This window comes from Aspergillus affinis, assembly GCF_023601865.1.
Source record: "Aspergillus affinis strain CMG 70 chromosome Unknown NODE_160_length_67721_cov_86_405579, whole genome shotgun sequence".
Classification (NCBI taxonomy): domain Eukaryota; kingdom Fungi; phylum Ascomycota; class Eurotiomycetes; order Eurotiales; family Aspergillaceae; genus Aspergillus; species Aspergillus affinis.
This window is the reverse complement of record NW_026515941.1, coordinates 1-17202: the sequence shown is the minus strand read 5'-3', so window position 1 is coordinate 17202 and position 17202 is coordinate 1. Positions and strand designations below refer to the sequence as shown.

The following is a 17202-nucleotide window of genomic DNA, read 5'->3' as shown; positions in this document are numbered from 1 at the left end:
ATGTTAGAATGTTTGACATGTATGCTTGTGTCCTATGCTTGGTCAATTTGCAAGGCACCCTACCCTGTCTCTGACAGTACGGGATACGCATCTCTACCATGGGAAGGGGCCGAGTTCCTGATACGTGTCCTACCGCAAACATCCAACCCTGTCACCCAGAGAGGAACGAGCTCGTTTGAGCGCCTGGTCAGCATAGCACTCGGACTACCAGGAAGACATTGCAGAATTTGTCACTGAGTGGGGCTCAATTCACAGTGCTGCTTTTTAATTTCCGGTGAGAAGTACTTGGCTTCGCTCTCCTGCTTTGGTATCAAAGAGAATTCCTACAGAACCAGCCATTCACCTAAGCCCTAAAAGCGACCTTCGTAGTCTGCCCATCATCAACTTCACCATCTCAATTCACACAAGACATCCTCTAGTTAATCGTAAGATATCATTCATCGCCGACACGAGGCAATGAGTTAATAATCCTACTAATCCTCTTCATAAATATCCCCCATCCACCCGCCTTGACTCCTCACCATCCATCTCTCTTACATCTATCTTCCTCACCTTGACAAGATATCTATCTTATGGCCCCATTTTTTTACTAGAAAAAGGTCAGGTGGCCTTTTCTACTGCTTATATTCGTACATGGCCTCATAACTATGGGGCGGCGTCTCTTTCTACATACCAACATGAAGATGCCGCAAGGGCAGAGCCAAATTTTGTACTTCATTCTTTCGATGATGGAGGTGCTCAATATCGATTTTATCGGATCGAAGCGTAACTACCTTTCCTACCATGCACCCCCTAGATCAATGCGACTAACTCTCGTTCCAGGGATTTGTGCCTCAACGGTCTTTAGGCAGCCTATATTCTGGGCAATGCCCAAGTCCCAATGAAAAACGGACGTCGTCGTTCTACACTCAACACATATCACTCCTGGATTGTAGAAGGTCTCAGACACCCTTTCCAGAATCATGTACAGAGACTCCGAAAACCCGATATGCGTTTCCACGATTGTTCATGACCTTTGGGGTCACGCTCGTCTAGCGTTTGAACCTCTCGATCTACCTGAAGATATAGCGTCAGTCAGAACATTTTCCGAAATATTTTCAATTCCTCTTGCGGAAAAGATCGACAAATGGCATTCAAAAGACCAACAGGAAGTCAAGACAGGAAGTCTATCAGCTGCCTTGAATATCCGGCAAGCTTGGGACAGGGCTCATTGAAATACGTGCCCTTTATGTCCCTGGGTCCTGATTAATGCATTGGATAGAGTCATCGCTGACTCTGCTGATACGCAAGAGCAATGCTTTGAAGACCACCATGAGCCTTTTGTGGGCTTGTTCAAGATTTACAGGCCCTTTACAGAGATGGGTCACAGGGGAAAGAAACCCCAAAGCTCGCCTTTTTATTTTTATTTTTCTTCAGACAGAATTTCTCGTCTTTTGCAACCACATTACTCTATCGACACCCCCCCCCCCCAGACCATGGGAACGGGGATTTTTTGCATTCAAGCCACTCGGACAATGTCCAATGTCCATGAAGCTACGGGGTTTCTGGGTTTTCCAGGGTCTTATAAATTAGTCGGCATACTTCAAGCAGCGATCGTTGATAAACCTCGGTGTCTACTGGACAGCGTAATTCGTCTAAAAGGGCGAATAGAGCACCATTTCCATCCACTCCTTTCTCAAGTTCTGTTTTTGTGGAAAACAAGAAAGAAATTTCCACCGGAAAAGGAGGATCTTATGATAAGGATATTGGCCACATGCGTGGATTTCAGCTAAATGACCTCGGGCATTTCCTTACACGAAGTTGTTTCCCTGCTTTATCGAGCATTAGTCGCAGAAATATGCCAGAGCGAACACCAGTTTCGACAGCCTCCTTTCTCCGACACCCATTGATACTCTACGCCGATGATGTTGAAGCACACTCCAGCCATCATCGGAGCATTTGTTATGACGAAAGGTTGATTGAACCTACAAAAGCCAGAGGGTCACCACTCTAGATGATTCTAGACGTTGTCAGACTCGAAAGTCACAGTGATGAGCCATTACTCAAGATGTACTATGAATACCCTCTTTCTTGCACAATCTCTGAGCGCAGAGCTAGAGTGTCTGGAACCGCAGACTACACACACACACACACACTCACTATGGTCCAATGATTGCGACGACTACATATTGAAATACCTACAATCCCAAAAGTAGGTTTTATTCTGTCTCCCACAACAATCTGAAATGAAATGCTGCTTTCTATCAAAATACCAGCTGCAGCTAGTGCTTTGCTGGTGAAAATAAATTCAGATCCTGAAAGTATAAGCAGCTGGAAATACAACAACCCACAACAGTTTCAAAAGAAAATGGGTCCACGCTTTTACGCAATAAAACGGACAAACCTACCCTTCCTTTAGCACCGCAAATGATGAATCCGACGACCGAGCTGTTGTTGAGATAATCCCACCATTCCTTAGGTCCAAATTTCGCCCCCGCCACTCTATATGTTAATAGTCTCTCCTAAGTGGATCAACTACCTCAAACAACGCGTTAAGAAAATCGAAAAGGACTAGACTTACCAAGGGATAAAGACTGCCAAAGAGCTGGTCGAGTTTATCATTCCCCCGGATAAGGTCCAATCCACGAGGAAAAATTACTCTCTGCTTCGAGGGCCACACGACTTCAGTACCTGCTCCTGCGAGTTTTCTGGAAGGCGTGGCCCAGAAAGAAGCTGGAACCTCAGCGGCTTGGCTAGGACCGTGGATGAGCCACGCTACAGAATTGCTTAGGTCATATTCTATACAAAAAGTCTTAACTCAAGAATCAATCGAGCAGACAGGGCCCAACATACAGAAGACTATCATTCTCCGAAAGACATTGGGATGATTCAAGTGTCTTTGCGAGGTATCTCTCAAACATATCTCCCAAATCCAATCTTCTGGATTCCTTGGACTAAAACTGTTGAAATCGCTTGTTTGAAGCTTACTTCACGTCCCCGTGTTTGATGGACAAAGGCCAGACGAATCCTGGTGGTGTGCCGAAAACAAACAAGACTTCGAAATTTAAAGCTTCGAATACATCTGAAAGAGCAAAACTCGTTCTTATACGTTTCTACTACCCCTCCCACTGCCCATGTGTAATTTTCACGAAATTGGCACCAAGCGGAAGTTTTCTTCGAATGCAGCGAAGCCAAAAGGGCGCAACGAGCCAAAGAAGCCCAAGGAGACAGAGCAGCTCGAGCAGATAGAAGAGTCCTGGCCAGAAGGGCCCCCTACCAAAAAACGAACCCCAACCCTGACACACCTACCAACCGACATGGACGAATGGCAAACCGAAACAAAGTTTTGGGACACTTTGCGGTCTTAAAATTCGATCCCTCATCAGGAGCTTTGTTCGTTCGATTTCTTGGTGAATGGCGATTACAGAAATGATGAGACTTTTCCCAGAAGCAGAAGCAGAATACTTGGCGCAATGTGCTTGCAGCATGTGGCCCATCGGCATACGGCAGAGTCTTTTCCATATCAATTCTGCGCAAAGTTTTGATCCAATCGTGTCGTCCCGATTGCTGCCCCTAGGGCATAGCCAGCGTCTCGCCGGTCAATCAACTGTGCCATAGAGATGATTCGTCGAGAAAAGAAGGATTTGGCAGCCTGGTCACAATAAAGACGTTTCTATTCACCATAAGTGAAGATATTATGCAAACAATAAAACAACCATGACTACAGCAAATATCCAAGCCCGGGTGAAAACAGCAACCTCCGACTTCTGCGGTATACTATGATGGCGAAGTGGTATCTGCCCGCAGCGAGTGCACAAGAATTAAAACCTCATTTTGTTCTGAGAGCCAAGAGAGTCTCCATTTTTTCCAAATGCGAGGTTGCTTTCGAGAACTGGCTAATCACGCATCCTTTGTATGCCAAGGTGCAGTGCGTTTTGGGTGGGCGAAAAATCTTGGTATCTGCCAACGAGATTGGATTCATATACCATGTCGGCAAAACAAATACAGGCAGTTCATTCTAGTTACAGTCCTGCAAAAACTGAGATTACCACACGCCCTGCTGCGACCAGACAGATGTGCTGGTAATATCACCATACCGAGCACAGGTGACCCTACTATCACAAAATGGGGGAACCTCTATCCCAACGCAGCACAAAAGCGGCGTTCAAAGAAATCGAACTGCACATACAAGATGTTTTGCTCTGTATCAAACCAGTGCAGGGGACGATCTACGTTTTGATGGATCACTAATCTGGGCGATCACTGCCGCCCAAAGTATCTTTTCACTCTTCTCAACACCAGAAAAGACAACCTTTGGACACCAAAGCTCCTGTGATAAGACTCGAGCCGGCGCCTTACAGTGCGAACCTAGGAACGCTGAAACTCCGAAAAAGCAGTGTGTTCATCTACCAAAACGCGCGAAAGATCGACTTAGAGACCGCTATCAAGGTCCCCTTGAGTTTACTGCCGACTTTCCCCCTGAACATCTCAAAATGTATCAGGCAGGCTCTGGAGATCCAATTCCCCCTCAGAACCAGCCTGACACTTGTATTCGTGCAGGCGTTGGTGATCGAGGTGGTCGACTTTATGCTCAGCGAGAGATTTGCTTCACCTTCATGCCGTTTTCGTCAAATCTTGTTCATACTACAGGTCTATCAGTCAGACTTTATCAATGCTCTATATGCATACGCTTTAGACATGCGTAAGTGGAGAAGCGAGAGAGCACGCTAGGAATATGAACGTATTTTCACAGAGCAAAATGCCAATAATCACGCAATATTTCACACGCCTCTAGCAAATGACTCTCTGGGTCGACTGAACACCTGGTACAACGACTTCCAAGGCGCCTCCCAGGACGCTTCCCAGGACAGATGGTACGCCGGTCTACTCTGTGACGACAATGAAGACACATGCCCGATTATGGCGGTGGCAGGCAGCCTCCGGTTGACTGTGTCTTAAGTCGCCGATTCTCCATTATGCTGCTATCTGATGAGCCACAAAGTACAATAGCCCCGGGCTTTGCATGTACTGAGAAACCCTTGATGACTACAAATACGAATATTTTCCCGAGAGAGCACTCAGCCTTTTACCAAATAAGATCACCCAAGGACCTAAAGAACGAATGTTGTGCGCATTTTGACTAACAATGACCAGGAATGGCTGACAGACCTGATGAAGACCAGCTGCTTCCCGGTACATTTGGGAAAATCAGGATAAGGAGGCCAGGGACGCCAATTTCACTTTTCCTTGGAATATTGGAGGCTACTGCTGCTAAAAAGGCTGCTACATGGGGAGATAATATTCTGTTAATGATTCAAGATTGGCGGTCCACTGATCGATTCTTTTCTTCGTATATCAGTATATCTTGTGAGGCCTATTTGTACTTGTCTCTGTGTGACAGCGTCTATTCTGTCTGCTCTTGCGTGTTTGTCAAGTCTATATACCACTTGTGTCTCGGTCATATAGAGGTTCTTTCCTCTTCTCTCCCACGGCGATTATGAGACAAATGGTGCCCTCGGACACGGGTCTTTCATACGCTGGAACTGAAAGTCGAATCTGAGAATATGTAGGTGAATCGTGCAGTCAACTCCGCAGAGAGAACATGAAAGAAGCCAGACGGCAGCGTCCAAACCCAAAGGCGACATGACGCTTGTGCTGCGTATCCTGTGAAACTATTACCCGAACATTGGGGGTGGGACTACACGTAATTGGATTTTGAACTTGCTACTCTTGTTCATGCTCTTTGGGGGCAAGCACGCATTGAGGTCGAGCCCTTGGATGTTTCTCAGGACAAAAAGTCCCTGCGAGTTCGGTTTTGGTGGCTACCGATGCGCGATTTTCGTCGATACGTACCCCTCTCCGCACGCCCATGATGCCAGTCTTGCGTTCGTCCTACATGCATCGCATTTCAAGATCCTTTCTCTCATATAACAACAAGTTCAGGCTTTGCAATTCGCCAGGCCAAAATACATGTCTACGGCCATATTCTCTTGATAGATAGCATTGCTTCGTGACGCGATTCAAAGATACAATGGATCCCCGAAAACCCTCTACAAATCGCAATCCCAGACATCTCTCTCGCTATGAACACGAAAACGAAAATTTCCTTTCGTTTGAATGGCAATAAATCGGCATTCGCTCGGCAAATGGACCAAATTTGGCGTGGAACAACTACTTAATGGTAGTTAATAGTAGGTGTTTCGATCTCTGTACACTTCTTTGGGCTTTCAGGGTTATATCAACGGATCCCTCATTACATTCTTGAAGTTCCTGTTCATCTGTACCCTCAAATCACAAGAGCAGGCATTCTAAAGGCGCGAGAGACTTGAGCATGTTCAATTGTTGCAATTCTTTTCACATCGGGCCGGTTCAACGGCGGTGTGTGCCTCAGGCAAATACGGCAACTGGACGTGGGGTAGATCTTGAACTTTAATATCTCTTGCGGGAAAAGAACATTTTAACCGTCTAGGCAGAGCAATCCTTTCCGGGGAAACCTAATTTGTTCAATGTTTGTATTTGGATAAATGTATTGATCATAATATAAACGTGGGATATCTTATCTCATTTATGGGTGTAGTGTGTGTGTATGTATCTCGTCGGGTCGAGTTGAGTAGTCGACCACGTCATCGAGGATCTTGAGAACCGCCAAGGGCAGTTTCCCAATAATCAAAAATATGTACAATCGCAACCGAAGCAAACCGCCGTATCTACCCGGTCGGGTCGTGGAGAGTTGTAGAAGAAGTCCAGTCCAGCCGGAGCCTTGCAGCCCGGCACTCAACCGGCCCGGTCAGGGCAGGTGGTGGGGGGCGTGACAACTAGCCCGATCGGGTAGCCATGTAGGGCAACCAAGCAGCCAGCCCTAGGTACCAGAGCCAGCCAAAGAGCCATTTATCTGTCTGGAAGGGAGAGAGAGTGGAGCCCGCTATTTCCTTGGGCATGCGGGATCCACTGATGTACCGATTCCGCCACGTTCCCTCGCTCATTCCTCCCCGCACCGTCGCAGTTGGTCGTGAAGGATGGCTCGGCCCTCTGTGTTCACGAATCCGCCTAGCCCAAAAGCCGGGATGATTCGACACATGCGCGTGAGAGATGCGCCGATCCAGTCCCGGCTGACTCGGGAGAAACGGTCTGCTGCGGGGAGTGCCGTAGGGCGGTTGTAGAGGTCTAGACCGAGGAGGTGGATAGGGGTGCTGACGAGCTGGATGGAAGCCGGAATGGCGAGTTGTGCAATGAGGATCTTAAGGTACTCGGCTGACGCGATGGAATCCGGGATAGAAGCCGAGACCATGGCGGGAAGGCCGAAGGAGCCGAAGATTGTGAGGCCGTCGCGAAGGAGAAAGGCGGAGTAGGCGGATATGGGGATAGAACGGCTGACGGAACGGAGGATCTTGCTCTGCGATGGGGGAGCTGAGGTAGAAGGGGCGGCGGATGGCGTAGGTTTAGGAGGAGGGGTGTGTTTGTGGCCGAACAATTGAGCGAACTTGATGTCTTTCCAAATGCCGACGGAGGAATTGACAACAAAGGTGGAAAGGAAAGTTGTAGCCCCGGCAATAGCTTGGTCGACATGAGGGTATACTCGCTCCAGAATGGTCTCGGACGCGTTTGCTGTTGCGAAAGTTGCCGCGTACAGGGACCAAACTAGGAGCGTAGGTCGAGAGGTAAGGAAAGTCGCGGGCTGTGTGATAGAGGCCCATAGGTGGCGACGGAATGCGGGGAGGAGAGGTTGGTTATGGGATGATTTTTCGACCACGAGACTGTGGATGTTAGTCAATGGCCTCAATAGAATACCGATCCGAGCGACATACCGATCCAGGATCATGACCGAAGGAGTCACCAATGTTGCCGAACCCGCAGCAATCAAGGCATCCGCAGTCAAACATTCTGCAAGTCGGTTCCTGCGCATGTTGAAGCGCAGGGCGGACTTGACGTCTAGGTCTTGGGCCATAACAGTCATCCCTGGTGTTGCGGAGAGAGAACGTCTAAGTTAGGGGGAAACCCCTGGGAATGACTCTTGAGGTAGCAGGGAATGGAACAACAAATGAAACCCTGGAGTTCGTTAAAATTCACCGTAGTCCTAGACCGGAGTGGCAAGAAGGTACTCACCTTGCGCTGAAATGCTTGAATATGCAGAAAGGAGTGAAAGATGGGAACTGATAGAGAGATAAAGGAGGGAAGGACAGTTCAGTGAGGGGCTATATGAGTAACGGTCGAGACGAGCAGTAGATCAATGACGCCCAATTCCCACAATGCCCATAGTCCGACAACTACTAGCATTATTTACTCCCTAGTATACTAGTTATCCGTCGACCAGGGTGATTCTGCACATGGGGAACTCGGCGGTGCCGGCCAATAGCAGGCGACCGGGCCGGGAAGCCGGGTACTATCGGTGGATTCGGGGCCAGCATGAATGGCTGAGAGGCCGACAGAATCTCCCACCAGATAACGTATCGACCCAAGGAACTCGAATTGCTGATCGGATTCTAGAAGAGAAAATGGCGGTGGCGGGTGGGGATGCCCTAAGGGGATTACCCTATTCTATTGCCCTACCTGGCTACCAGTCCCTTACTGGACAAGTGTGGACAGCGAATACGCTGCGTTGGCCGAGGGTGTCTTCGCCTCATCGTTGCACCGCCGCTATTTTCGGCCTATAAATAGGTAAAACACGAGTGTTCGACGTAGAAATGTCGTGGTGTTCCTCTAATTTGTTTCAGCTTTCAGCAAAGCGAATTGCTTCAGCCTTTTCTTTCAGGCCTCAATAATTGAACACGTCTCACAAAATTTGTGCTGGGCTTAGTCAGCGAGGCTAATGTCACGTGCTCAAGAGTCGGATCGGTGAGACCGGCAAGACCGCAAGGGGACTCGCAACTTTCAGGTCCACGAGTTAGCGCTAGTCTGGATTACTGCAATCGATTGATAATTGTTGCAACTCAGAGGATGCAAGGCGTCAAGAGATTGATGTCATACTCCGTAGGCAAACCCGTAGGCACACCACCAGCCGGCAGTTGAACTGACTATTCCCAGTGGCCAACAGTAATAAGGCGATCACTATCCAGGATTGACGGCCAACAAGCAAACACAGTTTCGCTCCTCCCACGCATTCTGTTCTTGGAAGGACCATGCGGAGTACGGAGTCGATGAGGAAGCGATGGAGACGGCCCGGGAACATGGAGTGACTCGCGGGGAGACCCGGGTGGTCTATATGAAAGCTAGCTCAGGGTCCAATCAACAGAAATCTCCAGGCGATGGTGAGCGACGGAGATCGGCGGAATGCTCCAATCGATAAAATAATGAATCTCCTCGGCGAAAAGAAGCTGGATTTGGGTCTCTGCTGATCATCGTCGCGGACAGAACGGCATTAATCCCCAACACTAGCTTATGCACAATTTCCTATAACTGCTCGTTAGCCATACCGCCAGAAGAAGCATAATTCAAGCCAAGATCCACTTAGACTGGACCAAAATGCGCGGAACCGATTGCCTTGCGGTCAAAATTATAAACCTTCCTATCATCAATTAGTCACGCGTCCACCATGAGCCCCGTTCACTACCGCAAACCCAAGCAGAAAACGACCACATCATGAATCCAAGATCGAGCACAGAAAATTCGGAAATATATATTAACTCTAAGAGAGCGGATGCCTGAGGTATCTCATCGTACGGAAGACCGCCTATCATAGTGGGACCAAATCACCAACAACTTTCTCATGTGAACGCGATCGGCGAGAACTGCAAAATTGAACGCAAAAATGGCTGTGTAAAAGAGAAAAAGAAGAGAAGAAGACATGAAAAGATAAACAGAAACGCCCCCGATTAATATTCCACACAAGCCTGGCGTCCGTCCAGAAAGGAAAAAGAAGAAGAAAATCCAGTAAGTGTGTGGAAGATAACACAAACTAGCAGATAACACAGCAGGAGTTCTGCTTCTTCGCGGAAGTGTAGAACATTTTACTCTGTGCGCTGAGCCCCTCACTCTTGGTGACCAGATCGTCGATTTTCTCGCCTCGCTCGAGAACCTATACAGCAATTATCGTTAGCGGTCGCCCCCTTGCTAACAAAACTCTGTGGTATACGCACACTCTCGATGGTCTTGTGAAGGACAATCTTCGTCTCGTCCAGCTCCTTCTGAATCTTCATGATGCTGTCGACCTGCTGCGGGTCCTGGTACGTCGTGATGTATGTTCGCAGCGGCGCGAAGGTCACGGGGTTCCTGGAGGAGTCGGCGTTGGGGTGTTGAGCGAGGAACTCGTCGAGGGCTTTCGAGAGGATCTGGTGCGCCGCCAAAGACGGATACTCCTTGTCGCTAATGATGACAGCGGCGATATTTTGGGTCCGGGCATAGACGTGGAATGTGAAATCTGTAAATGACGTGATGGTTAGAATCGTGGATAGGGGCCGGTACGGGGATGCGACCGGAGACAAAGACGATAACTTGCCCTGTTCCTCGATATCCTGTCTCTGGCCCTGTTTCGTTCGTTCGGCTACCGTCTTGCTGAACATGGTCATGAACTCGCTGATGTTGCTCCGGGTGAAACGCGAGTAGCTGCTCAACTCGCGCTCGGCGCACAGCTCCACGGCGGGCTGTTGGCCATTATTGATAATCTGGGTGGTAGAAACGATGTATCAGTAGATGAGAATACTCTGGTCAGGAAAGACATACTCCGATGTAGAGGAGCTTCATTTTTGAGGGTGTTCAGGGGAAGCTGGGATGGCTGACGTCGATGACAGCGGAAACTGAAGTTGCGGGGGTCGAAGTTGGAGCGGAAAAGCCTGAGGCCTCACCGCCTCCCTACCAAACCGGTTTCTTTAGGTATTCCAGATTCACCAAGTCGACTTGTTCATGATGGAATCGTGCAGGGCATTTCTTATGAGAATAAAAATCAATCTTATAGTTTGCCACAACCTGTACTGATATTGCACCATTCAAAGTAGCTTCAAATATGACAATCTATCGAAAATACTTCGACTGCGGTCGGTGGCTCCTACCATCGTCGACTTGCATAATGTGTTACTCATTTACAAGCTCATCTTTGAGCTAACGCATGATAGTAAAACACAGCAGAAAATATCCTAGACGACTTGACACAACATAAACGCTAGGCTTGTTCTACAGAGATTTATCGTGCAGGAGCTTAGTCGAATCGTGTCGCCTGGAACAAAGTCATTTGCTTGAATTCGCTGACATGACAAAATTAGGAATATGCCTAAGAGAGATCAGCCTGGCACACGAGCAGTACGAACCCCTCAGATGTGGCCGGACTGACGTTTGAGGATTGTTGGATGTGTCACAACCATTTACACCGTAGGTACAACATTTGAACCTATATTGTACAAAGTACTCTGGAATTCGTGGCTACTCGTCACTCCAGATGCCCAACCTGGAAGACAATCCCAGTTGCCTCACGTTGGCATGCTGGTCGCCGGACAGTTTTCTGTCAGGAATGTCACAACAGCATGAAGAGACCCCTCTCCACACGAGACTGAGAGCTCCTACGGAGGATATCAAATCTGCTGTATCAAATACTCTCGCAGCGGAAGCTCCGTCCATATTGCACATCCCTGCAGTGCTGCCAGACGGATTTTCCGAGGTTCGGTTGTAAGGTGTTACATTTGCCACGACCCCCGGGAATCTCAGGTAGCACAGTGGAGAACTCTGAATGCACCCAAGTTTCACCATCTCGATGACGGGACGATGTAGTAATGGGAATCCTCGTATTATCTGCTGGTGGACCTGTCGCTGCCCCCGGATTCGTCCATCCATCAACATCGCCTTGGCATAAAGAGGAAATCCTTGGCGACAACTGTTAGTTAACCAGTTAAGTACCTATCATCGGGTTGACCAATCCACGTGTTGGTGGATGCTGTGCTGTTCATCACTCTTACTGGTAGAGATGACAGGGAACTGGTTATTGCACTTCACACTAACAGAGTCCATCGTCTTGGCTAATGCTGGGCAAATGGTCTCGATCACTTAAAGAGCTTGATGTCCTTGGTCGTGAACATCAGTGAGACTTATCTTTGTTTTCTGCTAGACAAGTGCCATTGAGCTTTTCCCAGCGATAGGAAAATTGCATATGACGGACGGAAAACAGCGTGACAGCCCCAGCGTCTTCGCCGGGGTCCCTGGCTCACCCTTGAGCCATCCCGCCCATACACTCCCTTACCACGTGGTCATCAAGGAGTTGGAGACCAGGATTGATGAGGGTCTGAGCAATGAGGAAGCTTCGCGTCGCCTCCAAGAATATGGACCAAACAAACTGGAGGAAGGCGAGGGCGTATCTGTGATCAAGATCCTCGTGCGCCAGGTCGCAAACGCAATGATGCTAGTTAAGCGGCCCACTTTTTTGTTCTTTTCTCAACTCCCAGTGTTATGAGAACTCCCAGAATCTGATCCAATTCGTAATTGCAGGTGCTCCTGCTGGCCATGGCAGTCAGTTTTGGAATCAAGTCATGGATTGAGGGCGGTGTTATTTGCGCCGTCATTGTCTTGAATATAGTTGTCGGTTTCTTTCAGGAATATGCTGCGGAAAAGACCATGGAGTCCTTGCATTCTCTGAGCTCGCCTACTGGAACTGTATCTCGTGATGGTCAGACCTTTTCAATTCCTTCGACTGACATCGTCCCTGGCGATATGGTTGAATTGAGAACAGGTGACACCGTCCCGGCTGATATCAGGTGAGTCTTCGCCTCAGGCCAGCAAGCCGCGCCTTGACTTCAGTCTCTGCGAAACAGAACCATACTGACAGAAATATTTCACAGATTGGTTGAGGCAGTCAATTTCGATACAGACGAAGCACTTCTCACTGGAGAATCCCTCCCTGTCACCAAAGAATGCGACTCCACATTCAAGGAGGATACGGGGCCAGGAGACCGTCTGAATATCGCCTATAGTTCCAGCACAGTGACAAGGGGCCGCGCCCGTGGCGTGGTCATTGGAACAGGTATGGCGACCGAAATTGGCTCCATTGCTGCTGCCCTACGTGCTAGCAATAGCAAAAAGCGCCAGGTCAAACGTGGCCCCAACGGCGAGACCAAGAAGAGATGGTATGTCCAGGCCTGGACCTTGACCGGGACAGACGCTGTAGGTCGCTTCCTTGGTGTCAATGTAGGCACTCCATTGCAGAGGAAGCTTTCCAAACTGGCGATCCTCTTGTTTGGAGTTGCCGTGCTCTTTGCGATCATTGTTATGGCTGCGAATTTGTTCAGCAGCAACAACGAGGTAATCTTGTACGCTGTCGGCACTGGTCTCAGTATGATTCCGGCCTGCTTGGTCGTTGTTTTAACTATAACCATGGCTGTTGGAACTAAACGGATGGTCGAACGGAACGTGATCGTCCGCAAATTGGATTCTCTCGAGGCGTTGGGTGCAGTCACCGATATCTGTTCCGATAAAACTGGCACTCTGACCCAGGGTAAAATGGTAGTCAAGAAAGCATGGATCCCCTCTCGAGGCACCTACTCGGTCGGAAACTCTAATGAGCCTTTCAATCCCACGATCGGTGAGGTGACTTTCACCCCCTTGTCTCCAATGCAATTCGATGATGAAAAGGAAGGTCCTCCCGCAGAGAACGTCGAAGGACTTGTCGTCGGAAATCGCCAGCTCGAGGACTTCTTGGATGTGGCATCCATGGCCAATCTCTCTCATGTCTATAAGTCCGAGCAGGGAGAATGGAGTGCACGTGGAGAGCCAACTGAGATCGCGATTGAAGTGTTCGCTTCGAGATTCAACTGGAACCGAGACCGTTGGACTAAGGGTCAGGGCGCTGTTTGGCATCAAAAGGCGGAATTTCCGTTCGATTCGACGATCAAGAAAATGTCGGTCATCTTCACCAAAATCACAGCCCAGGAAGAACGTCAAATGGTTTTCACGAAGGGTGCAGTTGAGCGCATTGTGGACTCCTGTACAACGGTGATCTGGGACCAAGACTCATCCACTCCCGTGCCAATGACCGATGAATACCGCAGTCAAATCTTCCAAAACATGGAGGAGCTGGCCCAAATGGGTCTTCGGGTGTTGGCTTTGGCAAACCGACCTTACGTTGAACAGGCTCGGCTTCTTGAAGGCTCCGACCTGGACCGCGATGAGATTGAAAAGGACCTTTGTTTCCTCGGACTCATCGGTTTGTATGATCCACCCCGTCCAGAGACCGCATCATCAATCCAAGCATGTTTCAAAGCCGGGATTGAGGTGCACATGGTCACTGGAGATCATCCTGGGACCGCCAAAGCCATTGCGCAACAAGTCGGAATCGTTCCCTCTGATCTCACCACGGTCGCTGCTGATGTTGCCGATGCTATGGTCATGACCGCAGGCGAATTCGATAAGCTTACCGATGCCGAAGTGGATGCACTTCCTACCTTACCTCTGGTCATCGCACGCTGCGCACCTCAGACAAAGGTTCGAATGATCGATGCCTTACATCGACGTGGACGTTTCGCCGCTATGACTGGTGACGGGGTCAATGATTCGCCTTCCCTCAAACATGCGGATGTCGGAATCGCTATGGGCCAGGCAGGATCAGATGTAGCGAAGGATGCCTCGGACATCATTCTTAGCGATGACAACTTTGCATCGATTCTGAATGCCGTGGAGGAAGGTCGTCGGATTTTCGACAACATCCAGAAATTTGTTCTCCACCTGTTGGCCGAGAATATCGCTCAGGCATGCACATTATTGATCGGCTTAGCCTTCAAAGATAAAGACGGTCGGTCCGTGTTCCCTCTCGCCCCCGTTGAAATTCTCTGGATTATCATGATCACCTCCGGCATGCCCGACATGGGACTTGGAATGGAGGTAGCCGCGTCTGACATCATGGACCGTCCACCCCAAACCAAGCAAGGTATTTTCACCTGGGAAGTTATCATCGATACCTTAGTCTACGGCTTCTGGACCGCCGCGCTCTGCCTTTCAGCCTTTTCCATCCGCATGTGGGGATTCGGCGACGGCAATCTCGGCCGCGGCTGCAATAGCGAATACTCCGAAGAATGCGAGCTGGTGTTCCGCGCCCGAGCCACAACCTTTGTTTGTCTTACATGGTTCGCCCTCTTCTTGGCCTGGGAGATGGTCAACATGCGAAGATCCTTCTTCCGCATGCAGCCCAAATCCAAGAAGTATTTCACGCAGTGGATGCACGACGTGTGGCGGAATCAGTTCCTCTTCTGGTCCATCATGGCCGGGTGGATCACGATCTTCCCCATCATTTATATCCCCGTGATCAACCATGTCGTGTTCAAACATACGGTCATCTCGTGGGAATGGGGTATTGTCTTTGTGGAGGCTGTGCTCTTTTTCTTAGGCGTTGAGGTCTGGAAGTGGGCTAAGCGCGTCTTCTTTCGTCGGAAGATGAGGAAATCATCGACGGACAGCGTCGAGAGAGAATCTCACATGCTTCCTTAACCATTACTTCCCCTGCTCCGATATATGGGTCAGGGTGATAACAATAACTCTGGGTTTATGGAACTGCGATTCAGGAACTGACTAACTGGTGTCATGGACTTTACTGGAATTGAAGAGATGAGGTAGACAGGAGAGACGATGGTAGGGGATTTTTCAAACTAGTCACTCATTTGCCACGGTGCCTGGCAGTTTGGTACCACAAGATAGTTGATAGCTAGTGCATTATAGATTCTATTTAGTAGATCCTTGGGTGGGAAGTAGCAGTAGTAGAAAAAAATAGCTGAAAATTGAAAATCAGGTTGGAGCAAGAGGGTACAATTCTCTTTTCCGTGATAACTAGAAGCCTTGAAGGAATTCAAACGCGAAACATTGACATTAATTAACTACTGCCTAGCGAGCTGATCTCGAACCTTCATCATTCTCTCGGTTTCAGAAGGTTGCTGCGTGTTCATATGAAGAAGGATGCATACAAAAACCAGGTGAAGCTCTTGGCACTTAGTGTCTCAGGCACCCAGAATGTCTACAGAATAAATCTTTATCTACAGCACCTCATTCTGAGACTAGAATCTTTTATTGCCTATGAGATATCTCATCATTGATAGCAAAACTACTGCACAGCCTCTATTCAGTCGCATTATCTCGAATAGCCTCCGAAACAAAGCGCTTTTGTTATAATTATTCCATGATTGGGAATATATTGTAGACACATTCTGATAAAAGCTTAACATGGTATAGTGTTTGGGCCACAATATCCACCCAGGAGATAAGCAGTGAGTTTGGGCAGCATGGGGACAGGTAGTGTTTCTCGTTTGTAAGGCCCAATTCGAACGCTCCCCCTATTTCGTCCAAAAAAAATAAGAAAAAACAAAAAAACAAAAGACCTGTAATCAGCAGTAGCAAGCATACCGTCGGTTACATGCACCTTTTCCTCTTGGGGACTGATAAGACTACTGGATACCTGGAAATTGGCATAGCGAGCAAATGTAACGACGTTTTCGGGGTTACATGGGAGGGCCATCTCCCACTTACTCAAAATACATAAGCGAGGCCAGGGTTAGATTTTGGTATATTCCGGTGATAATGTAAATACTATACAATTCTTTACTCATGCATGTTTCTCTGATGATTACATGTATGTGAAAGTGAATTTACAAGGGGTCTAAGGAGCACATCCAGAGGGCTTGCGCAATGGCCTGAGTTGCCCACCTGTATTGGCACTGTAGGAAGACACACGCCGGTCAGCTAGGTTGTAGTTGGATGGCTGTCGGCCTATCACAGTTGTTGTACATTCAATTTTGGTCTTCATTATCATTGTTGTTGTGATTTTTCCCGCTGCCGTGGTGTGCAAGTAAAAGGGTATGTTGCGACAGTCGATCAACAGCCAATAGATCATATGCTGAATGTAAGCTGGGATGATCACTTAATAATGATAATAGAACAAATATACTAAGAATACCTTCCAAGGTGATATGATATTATTCTATTTACAGAATAGTTTCGTTCCAGTTCTATATACATATTTTAGTACCGATCTCGACGCGTAGAGTGTAGACTCTAGATCTCAAAGATGCCTTTTGCTCAATGCTCCCAACTCAATAGCTGGCTGAATAGGTCCATCGCAACGTGATCAGTTATTTATGTTCCCGGACGATATGATGGAGTGTTGAGAGGCATCTCTAATGCAAAATATATCATCTTAGTACAAATTACCATTTTTGTTATTTCTATGATCGCGATCACCCCGGCTCTAAAATATTACTGTTGGAACGATGTTATCAACCAGACCAGAGAAGTGGAGTATCTTGACCTAATCCACATACCGCACAGCAC

The 17202-nt window shown here is 48.3% G+C and overlaps 3 protein-coding genes across 3 annotated transcripts; 1 reads left to right on the top strand and 2 right to left on the bottom strand.

Moving 5' to 3' along the window:
* Window positions 1-6958: 6958 nt before the first annotated feature.
* On the bottom strand, window positions 6959-7933 carry KD926_002797 (uncharacterized protein; the record flags this gene model as incomplete). Its single annotated transcript, XM_053094359.1, has 2 exons — window positions 6959-7733; window positions 7785-7933. 2 exons carry the CDS (start codon window positions 7931-7933, stop codon window positions 6959-6961), a joined length of 924 nt encoding a protein of 307 aa, XP_052950846.1.
* Window positions 7934-9871: 1938 nt separating this feature from the next.
* KD926_002796 (palmitoyltransferase YKT6) lies at window positions 9872-10656 on the bottom strand (the record flags this gene model as incomplete). Its single annotated transcript, XM_053094357.1, has 3 exons — window positions 9872-9991; window positions 10053-10577; window positions 10636-10656. The coding sequence occupies 3 exons, from the start codon at window positions 10654-10656 to the stop codon at window positions 9872-9874; spliced, it is 666 nt and encodes a 221-aa protein (XP_052950845.1).
* Window positions 10657-12049: 1393 nt separating this feature from the next.
* KD926_002795 (cation-translocating P-type ATPase) lies at window positions 12050-15372 on the top strand (the record flags this gene model as incomplete). The annotated part of the gene is made up of 3 exons (XM_053094356.1): window positions 12050-12271; window positions 12385-12650; window positions 12735-15372. The coding sequence occupies 3 exons, from the start codon at window positions 12050-12052 to the stop codon at window positions 15370-15372; spliced, it is 3126 nt and encodes a 1041-aa protein (XP_052950844.1).
* Window positions 15373-17202: the final 1830 nt, after the last annotated feature.